Source organism: Motacilla alba, chromosome 1 (assembly GCF_015832195.1).
Source record: "Motacilla alba alba isolate MOTALB_02 chromosome 1, Motacilla_alba_V1.0_pri, whole genome shotgun sequence".
Lineage (NCBI taxonomy): Eukaryota > Metazoa > Chordata > Aves > Passeriformes > Motacillidae > Motacilla > Motacilla alba.
The window spans coordinates 30,691,266-30,703,653 of NC_052016.1; the positions used below are offsets into that span (position 1 = coordinate 30,691,266).

At 41.1% G+C, this 12,388-nt stretch overlaps 1 protein-coding gene across 3 annotated transcripts; it reads left to right on the forward strand.

Annotated features, from left to right (window-relative positions):
- The first annotated feature begins 39 nt into the window (after nucleotides 1–39).
- Nucleotides 40–11,549, forward strand: SLC35A5 (solute carrier family 35 member A5). Of its 3 annotated transcripts, none has more exons than XM_038131836.1 (7): nucleotides 40–181; nucleotides 1,418–1,593; nucleotides 2,335–2,433; nucleotides 3,483–3,619; nucleotides 6,862–6,929; nucleotides 8,140–8,935; nucleotides 10,367–11,549. In XM_038131836.1, exons 2-7 carry the CDS (start codon nucleotides 1,464–1,466, stop codon nucleotides 10,433–10,435), a joined length of 1,299 nt encoding a protein of 432 aa, XP_037987764.1. In that variant the 5' UTR covers nucleotides 40–181; nucleotides 1,418–1,463; the 3' UTR covers nucleotides 10,436–11,549. The 3 variants fall into 3 exon arrangements, with proteins under 3 accessions (XP_037987764.1, XP_037987755.1, XP_037987772.1); XM_038131827.1 differs by lacking the exon at nucleotides 40–181 and adding an exon at nucleotides 188–492; XM_038131844.1 differs by lacking the exon at nucleotides 40–181 and having other exon boundaries at nucleotides 1,577–1,593; nucleotides 2,335–2,432; nucleotides 3,481–3,619.
- The last annotated feature ends 839 nt before the right edge of the window (nucleotides 11,550–12,388 follow it).

A 12,388-nucleotide genomic window follows, 5' to 3' on the forward strand; every position in this document is an offset into this window, starting at 1 on the left:
CCGGGGGGCGTGCGCGAGCTGGGGGGCGGAGCTGGCGGGTTCCTGGAAGTGGCGGGGGCGGTGCCGGGCCGGCCGTACCGAAGCGGGGGAGGAGGGCGAGCGCGTGTCCGCGCGGGGCGGGGCGAGGCGAGGCGAGGCAAGGCAAGGCGGGGGGCGCGCGCGAGCCGCCCCGCCCGGCCAGGTGAGGCCGGAGGGTGGGGGGGGTGAGTCGGGAGCTGGGGAGTTGCTGAAGGGGCTTCGTGCAGGACCCCGGGGCGAGCCCGGCCTTGGGCGGCGGGGATGAGTGAGGCGGACCGCGCTGCCGCAGCCTCCCGGGACCCGGTGCGCCTGGCCGCGGCGTCCGAGCACCGGGAGCTGCTGTCTTGGAGTCCCGCTCGCCTCGCGCGGCCGCCGCCCCGCCGCTCGCGGCTGCAGCCTGAAGCAGCGACGTGGCAGGAGGCGGTCGGCAAAGCCCAGCGGCTGTTCCAGCTCCGCTGCGGAGGAGGTGGCGAGGTGGGTGTCTCCCCGGTCCTGTTAGCCGCGCTCTGGCCGCCCTGCCGGCATGGGACGGAGCCCAGCCCTAGCTGGTGCAGAAGGGCTCTCCCTCCCCGCTTCTCCCTCAGCCGGCTGTTGGGGCCCCTGGGCCCGTTAACGGTTCGGGCGGGTAACGGCGGCGCTGAAGGTGGAGGACGCGGCTCCGGTGCTCGGCTCCGGCTGTCCTGTGCCTCCCCTGCCGCTGGGAACGAGCCGGCGCCAGGTCAGCCCTAAGGGGTTGGTCTCTCTCCTCTGCTGTAGCGTTTCTCCTTGCTGGGATTAGGAGCAAGAGCACTTAAAAAATATTAAAGAAAAATAAGCATGTGAAATATTTAATCCTTTTAGCTAGCCCGTATACCGTAGTTGCGGACTTCTCAGGAACAGCCTCCTTGTGCCACCTTCAGAGTCCCTGTGTATCGTTTATCCCCCTTCGATGGTCCTTGTAACACATCTTTCTCTTAGGGGTGACCTTATTGCTCTCTGCCTGAAAGGAGGGTGTAGCCAGGTGGGGTCAGCCTCTTCTCCAAGGCAACCAGCAACAGGACAAGAGGACATGGTCTTAATCTATGCGACGAGACGTTTAGGTTGGACATTCACAGAAAGGATGATTATGTATTGGAATTGGAGGTGATGGAGTCACCATCCTGGGAGGTGTTTTAAGGAAAGATGGGACATGGCTCCTGGTGCCATGATCTAATTGACATGGCAGTGTTCGGTCATAGGTTGAAATAGATTTTTTTTTTTTTTTAAGTAAGAAAACTATAGTTCTAGAACAAAATCATGGCTTGTTCTATGATATAAGCATCTTTGTATAACACAAAGCCGTAAAATGCACTTATTTTGCCTCGTGTAACCAGTTTCTGGAAGTACTGTTTACAGTGGTTTTTTATCCTGCCATCCAAAGGGCTTTTATCCTGCCATCCAAAGAGCACTGACGGTGAGGCAGCAGGATGAAGTTGGAGTGGTGTAGTCGACTTGCCCTTTGCTCCAAGACAACCAGCCAGACCTTTCTGCTTGGAGGAGTATTCATTGCCTTGGGTTCAAGTCGAATCCTCCTGATGAAGTATTCTGCCAATGAAGGTACAGCTGGGCAAATACCCACGATGTACCTTGAATAAGAAAACGTTGATATTTGGGCTAAAACATATGCAAATAACCTACTTCTCCACCTGCAGAGTTCTTTGCATAAACATCCTATTATATTTATAGGGACATGTTTCTGCACTGGAAAATTTCTGTCTAGCCAGTGGACTACCATAAAAGTGTAACTTGGGTTGCAAGGTATATGATCTACATTTTAAAGATGAGTCAGGTGTTTTATTTTATAGCTAATTCTTCAAAGATGACATTGTGTAAGCATACTTGGCGGTACATGATTTGATTGAAATGTTTCCCTTGCAACAAGCTTAGAAGAGAAATGGTATCCTACTGGATAAAGTGCTAAAACTGGCTGGTATTGCCAGTTCTAAAAGAAGATTATGTCATCCTGGAAGCTGTTTTTTGTGGGGGTTAAAAAATACCATATTGGTCTTTAGGGAAAACCTTCCCGTTTTTATGTGTTTTTAAAACAGCCATGTTCTTAAGTTCTTCCAAAAAAATTCTGCTGTAAACTGGGACCAAATGAGGAAAGATTTCAACTCAGAAAAGAGGCTATTCAGGAAGTTCTATGTCATAAACTTTGAAACGTTTATAACCAAAGTTCTGACAGAGCCTTTTGTGACTAAAATTGTGTTTGTAATGGTTAAAATAGATTCTTGCTCAAATTATGAATGCAGGAGACATAAACTGATTGTGTACTCTCTGATTTGCTGGATCCCACAGATAACAAGTATGATTACCTTCCTACGACAGTGAACATGTGTTCTGAAGTAGTAAAACTGGTCCTATGTGTAGTGTTGGCACTCTGGAATAGGAAAAAAGGTAAGTACCTATGTTTTAAATAACTAAAATGTGTTGACTTTCTAAGATTTGCTGTCCTACAAACACTTTTTTTTTAACAAAAGATGACTTGCCACAGGTTTTGCATTGCAGGTGATTTTTGTTTTTTCTTTCTTCTGTCCTGATGTAAAAACTATGAGAGATTAACTTAATAGCATTTCAAAATGGTACAGAATAAATATTTAAATTGGCAGAGGGTGTCAGGCACTGGAGGTTCGTGTTAAATTGAACAGTTGATTTTGTCTACTTCTCCAGAAGCTGATAAAATTTTCACCTTCCCCATTTTTTAATCCAGATGTCTGAGTTTTGCTGAACTCAATGTGTTGGTGCTTCAGGAGAGGATTAGATATCATTGGGTAGTTTTAAATCTATGCTAACAAAGTACTTTTGGCACCAGCTCTGGAGTAGTCTGAAGTTCATCGCAGTCTTCCTCCTAAAGTTTGGGTCCTGAATACCTAAGTAAATGTCATTCTTTGTGCTTTGTCCATGTTTTTCTTCTTTTCTTCCTATATGTTCTCTTTATGCCCAGATCATGTGCTGTGGTCTGCAAATACTGAATTCCGGTTTGTTTTGTACTTCTGACTTTACTGGCTGACCTTTGGGTTCTCTGTGAAGGAATCCACTGTCTATGTCATTGTTCCTGTTGTAGATTTGATCAATAGTTAACAGGAAGTCACACCCAGTAAGGATGTCACTGTTGTGTAGGGACTCTGGGGTACTTTTTGGCCCTCAAAGAATGGTTGACAATGGAATTTTTGCTCCCAGTGGACAAACACTGTGATGGATGTAACAGGTTCTGTGCCATTTTCTTTGCTGAAGCAAGGAAGTGAGCACCACACAGGATTGCTGCTCCAGCTGTGTGCTCTGCCCTGGAACACAGGTTCCTGTGTTGCCAGAGAACTGTGGAACCCAAGGGTTTTCAGTCTAATGGTGTTCCTCAAAAGAGGACAGTGGTACGTATTCTGTTACAAGGGAACAGGCTTTCAATAATAGGAGTGAATGTCTTTCTTACTGATTTCTTTTCCTTTCAGAAAAGGGTTGTATGGATCATCTCTCGGAATGTTTTTCCTGGAAGAATGTATGCAATTCCATGAAATGGTCAATTCCTGCCTTTCTTTACTTTTTGGATAACTTGATTGTCTTCTATGTACTGTCCTACCTCCAGCCAGTAAGTATACTTACACTGAATAACATGACATCTCATGTCTGGTGGGTAATACTGCTCTTAGGCTATCTACCTATCTACCTTAGGCTATCAGTGGTAACACTGGCAAGGCAAGATTGTAACTGAGCTGTCTGCTGTTTTAACACAGAAAGAACAATCTGTTACCTTCCCATTCTCTTTCCCACAGGTTAGTGTTGTACAGCTTTCAGCATAGACGACTCTTTAGATATTTTCTCCATCCAACGTGATTTAGAAATAGGGTGAAGTGCTTAAGAAGTGGGAGGGGTTTTGGTATTTTTTGTCCTTTGCCTTTTTCAATTCTGTATTTCTTTCAATCAATTTGTTTCTATTGCTGTTATTTGAGCTGCACGTTTCTGTGGGGCTTTTACCACTCTCTGTATGTGATGTAAAGTGAATAAATGTAACTCGCAAAGGGAAAAGGTGTAACAGAAACTGAGGAGGGGATGAAGAAAACAGACTTAATTTTTGCATTTGTTTGTTAGCTATGTTTAGGTATAAAATTTAGTTGCTACTTTCTCCTAGCTACCCTCATCCTTTTGGATGAACCTGCATATGCTCAGGAAATTGTACAGGTTTTGTGCTTGCTTTTATTTTTTGTATCATGATACTTTTTGGTTCAGAATCTATGTTTGCAGTAAGATGGAAACAGATGGTTTCTGCTTGCTATAAAATACGGTGGTTCCCCCTGTTGAACATTAAAAATAAATTGTTTTCTACCTTCTCTATCAGAATTCCTCTTTAAAATATTGTTCTCTTAGGTGTATATTTCTGCCAGGGACAGACCAGTCCAGAGTCTAGACCAGGACTCAGCTCAAAAAACCTAGTAAAATCAAGAGTCAGATATCTTAAAATAACATGGACAGCTGCTTGGTTCTGTGTTTTTTTGTATGGATTTTTTTTTTGTTGATGGGATTTTTTTTGTTGCTAGTGGTTTGGGTGATTTTTGATGGGTAGGGGTTGGGTTTCGGTGTTTTGTTTTTGAGGGTTTTTTTGGTTTTGTTTTTTGGGTTTTTTTGTTTTGTTTATTTGTGGGTCGTTTCAGTTTGTTTTGGTTTTTAATTTTAGAAAGGAAATTCGGCGATAATATTTGTAGAAGCAAAGCCTGATGCATAGGAGGTTACATAACTGCTATTTTTTTCTTAAGCAATTTCATTTGGTTGAGTTAAGGTAATCCTTTGTGGAATGGACAGCTTTTTTTTTACATACACACACCCAGACATACCTAGTCTCTGTCCCCTCAGAACATGTGCTCTCTAGGATTCCTCTTTTTAGAACTTATAGCATCTTTTAATTAGAGAAATTCTATGATGGTTAGCTGAAACTGTAACATTATTATAATAAAGAAGTATTAAAAGAGATAACTGAATATCTCTAAGATAGAATATCTTGATAGTGTACAAGACCATGAATGTGAAATGTAAAGATGCTTAAAAAGGAGATGGCCCTACCCGACTGAACTTGGTCATGTGACCTTAAATACAAAGTAATTTTGGGACTAAGTAGTGCCTGGGTGAGCAGCTGCTGGAATTAAAGAGTTGCTTTGGTGAGATTTTTTTGCTTGAAACTTCAGCTTTAACTGTGGATACTTTGTAGTGGCTAAATTTCCTAGAGACTTACCTTTTGAGACTTTACTTGTGACGTGCACATTAGTGGCATAGGGAACTGTGATATTCATATTCCTTTCCATCTAGGACAGAGATCTCTTGACGTTTCAGAGAACAAAGTGACTCAAAATTAACTTTTTTAACTATCCTTCAAAAGATTTTGCTCATAATGTTACCAGAGATGTTGGATGGGGAGCATTGACTCTAAAGCAAAACCAGAGTGTTCATGAACTACGTCTACATTTTACATAAAGGCTCTTTTTTTTTTTCCAGAGTGATTTCTGCCAGATTTCCTTGTTTATTCAATTTTTCTCCTTCCACAGTGTTCACCTAATGTAAATATTTACTGAGATTTAATTTTGCAAAGTGGAAAATTAAGATGTGTTTTCTTAGGCAGGTATCTCATTGTCAGTAAGTGTTCAGCTTACCTGAGAGCCTGTGTTGTGCTGTTTCATCAGAATTATTGCTCAGCAGATGTTATGTTGGGATAAAATGGAATGAAGATAATGAGAAAAGAGTCTGTGCTTTTCCTCTGGTGAATGAAAAAGACACTCTATAGCAGAATTTGAAATGTGGAAATGATGAGAAAATTCAAGAAAAAGTCTGTGTTTTGTACTCCTGAATCCAAATATATTTGTGTGTAAAATTGTCTAAAAAGCTGAGGCTCAATGGGACCAAAAACTTCAGATGCCTGAATCTGTTGTACATTTACTGACTGTGCAGGGCAGTCCAGAGTAACAGACAGTTTGCAAAACACCCCTACCCTCATAAAGAGGGTTTTTATTCCTACTGGTGCTGGTGGATTCTGGTCTTTATTGGTAACTGGAATGCTTACGAGAGCCTTTTCTTGGTCTGGTGTCCCAGTATAGCGTGTCTAACACAGAGACAAAACAGACAATAATTGCCACAAGGAGTTTGCAGCTTTAATGCTGCTCGCTGGGTTACTTGGGATCATGGCCATGGATTAGAGCACTGATGTTATTATTCCAAAATTAAACAGAAGCTTTGAATTGTCTTCAGTTGTACTTCAAAATAGATTTTTTTTTTAAAATTACAGTTGCAGTCTTAAAAATTCAAGCCAAGCACCTCTTTATCTTTGATAAACTCTACAGCAAAAGCACTTGACATAGAAGAAGTTTGTTTTCTGCAAGTGGCTTGTCCAAGTCTGGAATGTCATGAACACTGCAAATGGCACTGCAGCCAGAAGCAGCCTCACCTTGCTTTATTCTTTGCTTATTCTCATTTTGGAGCAACTTCCTCCTTTGTGCCAACACAGCTGCTTTTGCAGCTCACTGCTCAGCCCAGCTGGGGAACTGATCTGACCAAAAACTAAACTGTTCTCTGTTAAGTAAGTTTTCTGTTGCAGTGGTTTCCTCACATCCTCATTTCAGTATAGCTTTCCCCACTGCAGTGGAGCTTGGGCTCTGTAGTTTCCCTGGGATTTTGAAATGGGATTTGACTATCATTTTACAGGTGTGTTATTGTACCATTTGGGTGAGGAAGAAAATTCAGTTCCAGTGCTTTTCATTCTGGCATATTGCAGGAAGGTGAACACTTGAAGTCTGTAGGTATCCACACTTTATCTGAAGTATAATTTTATTCCTCTCCTTCTCTTTCAAGGCAATGGCTGTACTCTTCTCAAATTTTGTCATTATAACAACAGCTCTTCTCTTCAGGATAGTGCTAAAGTAAGTAGTATTTGGTAAAGTAAATGAAATTTAAATCTTCCCAGCTTTGATGAAGTTAAGCTACATTTTTTTCTCTTTGTCTGACGGGAACAGCAATTCTCTTTTTTGCGGCTATACCAGCTTGGAGAGGTGGTTTTGTTTTCTACATCTGAAGGTGTAGGAAATAATATGTTATTAGGAGTCCCTTCATATGTCTACACATTGGGTCAACTCTAGTAGAAAACAGTTAAAATTATGATTATATAGTCATTGAATGGTAAGAATAAAGCTTTCATTTATACTTTAAATATCTTATTTCATGATTGCCAGTACTTCTTACCAGTCTGTTGCAGTTCTTAACTGAGTGTAAATGTGGTCTAGTAAGAGGAAACAAGATACATAAGAGTGAAAGATAGAGGTGTGTTTTGTTCATTATTCATGTGACAAAAGCCAGACTAAGTGTTCTTCTTGGCGGAATTTGTGATCTTTATATTATTATTTAGATTCAAAAACGACTGTCAGGGAAATGGGTATTAACTTTACACTGTAAAAGTTGCTTGTATTGAATATGGCAAATATAAGCCTCTCCTATATGTGTTAATATGCCAAAACAGTGCCTGATAGTCTGACTCGAAATGCTTTTTCTCATTTTAGTTTTGTCTCTTGTGATGTCACTTAATCTTCCAAATTTTTGATTTTTCACCAAGATAAACAGGCTTTGTTTGAGTGGAAAAACGGTATAAATAATTCTAATAGTCTTATGAATTACATTTGTAGATTTATAAGAGTTACCATCATGTAATACTAGAAAAGGGCCCCAAGTCATAGGGGAAAAGAGCAGTATGGTGAACCTTTTCCAAAGAAAGATGGTAATTATTTGGATGTCTGTGATGTTTTTTGCTTTATTCATCAGACCTTTGTTGCCATGGAGACAAGAGTTACTTTTAAGTTGTTAGGCAATCAGTATCTAGAAATAACGTGATCTCAAAAGGCCTTCCTTATTTCTTCAGAATACTTTATTTTATACTTCTTTCTTTGCCAGATTCGGCCCCCTTTGCCATAGTAAATCACGTTGCATTTTTGCATTGTTTTTGTATTCTGAAGAGACTTTACACCTGTTTGTCTCCTTATCTGTGGCATTATGTCTTTTTTACGTTTTATAGATCTGGATGTTCTATCATTTAATTTATGCCACTATGTTTCTAAATTTAGTGGCTTTTTTGTGTACCAGGCGAAGACTCTCTTGGGTACAGTGGGCGTCTCTGGTGATTTTATTCCTGTCCATCGTTGCCCTGACTCGAGGAACTGGAGGCCATCAGCACAGCTTGGCTGCACATGGATTTCATCACAGTATGTTTTTTAGGCCATCTAACCACTGCCTTCTTGCTACTGGACCTGAGGAAGCATGTGCGGAAAAGGGCAACTGCGCAGCACCAAGTTTCCTTCACAGCTTCCAGTGGAATGTGACCAGTACCATGGCAGGAGCATTGAAGCCTCTCCGCCTCAGCCTGGGCCATCTGCTTATTATAGTGCAGTGTTTTGTGTCTGCCCTGGCTAACATCTACAATGAAAAGATGCTGAAAGATGTGGATCAGCTTGGGGAAAGCATCTTCACACAGAACAGCAAACTCTATGCCTTTGGGGTGCTGTTCAATGGGCTCATGCTGGCACTGCAGGCTAAGGACCGGAGGCAGATAGGGAACTGTGGCTTCTTTTATGGGCACAACATCTTCTCTGTGGCTCTTATATTTGTCACAGCTTTCCTGGGGCTGTCTGTAGCCTTCATCTTGAAGTTCCGAGACAACATGTTTCATGTTATGACTGCTCAGATCAACACTGTCATCATCACCACTGTGTCTTTCATCGTCTTTGACTTCAGGCCTTCTCTAGAGTTCTTTTTGGAAGCTCCTGTAGTGCTTCTCTCCATATTCATTTATAATGCCAGTAAAGCAAGAGGCCTGGAATATGTCACTCTGCGGGAAAGGGGAAAACTCATCAAAGGAGATGCATGGGAGAGATCGAGTGGGGTAAGGCTTTTCAGTACTTGTCTCCTTTGGTTTCTCTTTTGTTTCACCTCCCTTTAGGCTATGATATGTTTGGAAGAATCAACTTGTGTGCGACGGGGCTCATCCCTCAACACCAAAGTTCTGCAGTATTTCTTAAAATCTTGGGTATTGCTTTCCATTTGGCACTTTTTGAAATCATGAAGCCTAGGTAAGCATTGTTTTCCTGCTGTGACTGTAGACAGTCCTCTGAGCAACTTCAGCTTTGTACAAGTCTTTTCTTGAAAGCTTTATAACCAAGAGTTTACTTACCCAATTGAGAAATTGGAATTGATGCCTGGGAAGTAATTGTACCTAAACAGAATGGTAAGTCTGTCTAGCTTAGGCCACATGATGAGGAAGTTAACACTGTTGATGTTAAGGTTCTTGCTACCATAGCAGTCAAAGATAGCTGAAGACAAAAAGGCAATGTTTAAACACAGAGTTTTAACATGGTTTGGGGTTTTTTTTTTTTTTTGCTATATATTTCCTCCAGGCGTGCTAGTGTTTTTTGTTCTTATTTGAACAAAATAGTGATCTAGTTAGCTAGAAGGTGTCAGGCACGGCTTGCTCTTAGAGCTGTCATTCAGCTGAGCTGAGCAGTCGCCTGATGGGAAGGGTTCATGTTTGTGCTCGTCGGCCCGCGGGTACGGACGAGCCGTGGATGCACGTTGTGACCAGCAGAGAGCGCTGTCCCCACTGCATTCCAGTAAACATTAAACTTGGAGCGCAAACATTAAACTTTCCAGAAATTCTACATGGTGCCTTTTAAAGTTGTTGTTTAATGAGCAATAAATAATAAAAATTCATATATTTTTGGTGTGCCAGGTGTCATCTCTTTTAGTATTTACAACTAAGCAGCTGTTGTAGAAACGAATAGCACTATGTGAGCATGCAAAGCCAGCTATATCTTGGGCTGCATCAAAAGCAGTGTGACCAACAGGTCAAGGTCTCTTTGAGACCTCACCTGTAGTACTTTGTCCAGCTCTGGGTACTTAGATCTGCTGGAGTGAGTCCAGAGAAAGGTGATCAGAGGGCTGAAGCACCTCTCCTATGAAGACAGGCTCAGAGAGTTGGGGATGTTCATTCTGGAGAAGAGAAGGCTCCAGGGACACCTTCTAGCATCCTTCCAGTATCTTCCAACCCAAACCATTTTATAATTGTATGGAAGAAGGGGCTACAAGCTGTTTTAGGCAGTGGGTCACTAAAAAGTGTTAAAGATTCAGGGAATGTTTTTTATGAGTTTGTATTTCCTAAACTTTATAACACACTTGTAAGAGATTTAAATTACAGGGATTACAGGATTTTGCTTTAAGTGATACTTTTGAAATAAACCTTAGTCTTTTTTTTTTCAGTGATATTAATAGTAAGATGACTTTTGCTCACATTGCTCTCTTTTGCTTCTGGTTCCTGTAGGATGGAGAGGAATTTGAGAGGTTGAACAAACCAAGCAGTGACATCGATACAGATGAAGATTCTCTCTAGCACGAGGCTGGCTTGAAGGAGTGCTCTTGCTCACAGTGAGAGAGAGTTAATCTTTTATTAACATAGGGAAGAGCTGTTTTTCCCCACTGACAGAGTGTTTGGAACTGTTTTGGGGCTGGATGTCAAATGTGAATGAGGACAATATTCAAGCTGTATATATGGAAAGTTGTATTCATTTGTGCCTGTCTCCTAGTGTCTGGGGAAATGGAAATCTGGAATGCCTTTGTAGCAGCTGGTGAATTTTACATGCAGCTTACGTGGCCTCACTTTGAAAGAGCTTGAATAAAGCAAAAGTTTATTAAACAGTATGAATGCATCATCTTTGTGTGTGTGTGTTTAGAAAGGCTTTGTCTAGAGGCTTAGGTTGCACTGAGCCCGCTACTGAAAACAAATATTATGCAGCTACAGTAATGCCCTTCAACATCTGGAGCACTGAGCGAGAGAGTGCAGGTGGCAATATCATCTGGTGTTTTGTTCTACCTTGGCAGACTGATAAGGCCTTGCATTCATTTGGTAGAGAGGGAAGTCATTCTGCAGAGTGCCAGGCATAGTGATCTCAGAATTTCTGATGAGGCATCTGCTGGATTGTGTTTTGACTAAGATGAAAAATAGGTTCCAATTTATTCGGAGAGTTTTGAAATAGGCAAGGGAACAGGGATGCCAATAAGGGATTCCTGGTGTGTTCCAAAGCCTCTTCTCTCAGAGCAGTGAAAAAGATGTTGCTTTATAATTTCCTCCCTTCAAAAATGTGTCTTTCGTAGTTGAAAGATACTGTCAGAAGAATTCTTAAGATAAGCAATGAGTTCAGTGTCAGAGCCTCATACCAGAGTGTATAGTAAGCAGTAAGTGATGCATTTCTCTGGACTGAAGACAGTCCTGCCTTTGTTCTCCTCTGCCATCCTGTCCAGGCTCTGTGTATAAAGCTTATATGTACTGTATTGATGGCTTATTGCTATATTAATATACCGCCTGTCATTTATCCATGAGGAGGGGCAGCCTGTTTTCATATGTGGCCCATGGTTTATAACTGTCAAATTATAAATGAATCTAAAATGTCTAAATTTTTTTTTCCGTATTTTTAGAGTATATATTAGGAATGACCATACAAAATTAATTAAATGTTGTTGGTGAGAGGTTTTTTGCATCTAATTTCATTATGCTTGTATAATAGACCATTTCAACATAAGGAATCCTAGTTGTTTGCATCAGAATCATTTGCATCAGAATCAGTTCATACAGAAAGAATCGAAGGTATATTTCAGTGTAAATTCCAGAAACTCTGTTGCTCTGATTGGTTTATGATGTTATATTTTTGGAAATGAAACTTTAAAAAAAATCCTCAAACTGTTAAAGGCTTAGTAGCAATGAGCTTTTTTTTTCTTCATTGCATTCAGCTTTGCAATATATACCTGAGTTTGTTACCTTTTTAAGTCACAGCTACCAACTTTAGCAGGTAGTTCCAAAAAGAGTGAAAGTACTGTTAGCTTGGGATTGCTTTGCATTTATGTGAGCAGTAACATTTTACATGAAGTTCCAAAGACCTTTGCCTTGCATCAAGTGAGAACATAGAAATCAGCCAAGTTCTTACTTCTAAAGACAGAGCATCAAACCAAAGATGAATATCTTAAAAACCATATTTGACCTTTGTGCCTGAAGTATCTGCATCAAGAGACAGGAAGTTTTGAAATGACTGATCTTCAGCTATTATAAAGTGCATTTAGTTCTTGCTTTCAACACTTGTCCCTCTTAATGATTTTCCTTTCTGTAAATTTCTCCAGTGTTATCATGCTTGACTTATTTGCCAAAGTCTAGGTTGCACAAAGGTATTGGTTATATAACTGTTGATCCAAGTTTTTACTCATGCTGCACATTTGGTTTTGTCTAACATGTAGAAATCTTTCTGTTATCTTCAGGTTGGAGGTCTCAGACAAATTATGTTGGATGGCCAGGCAG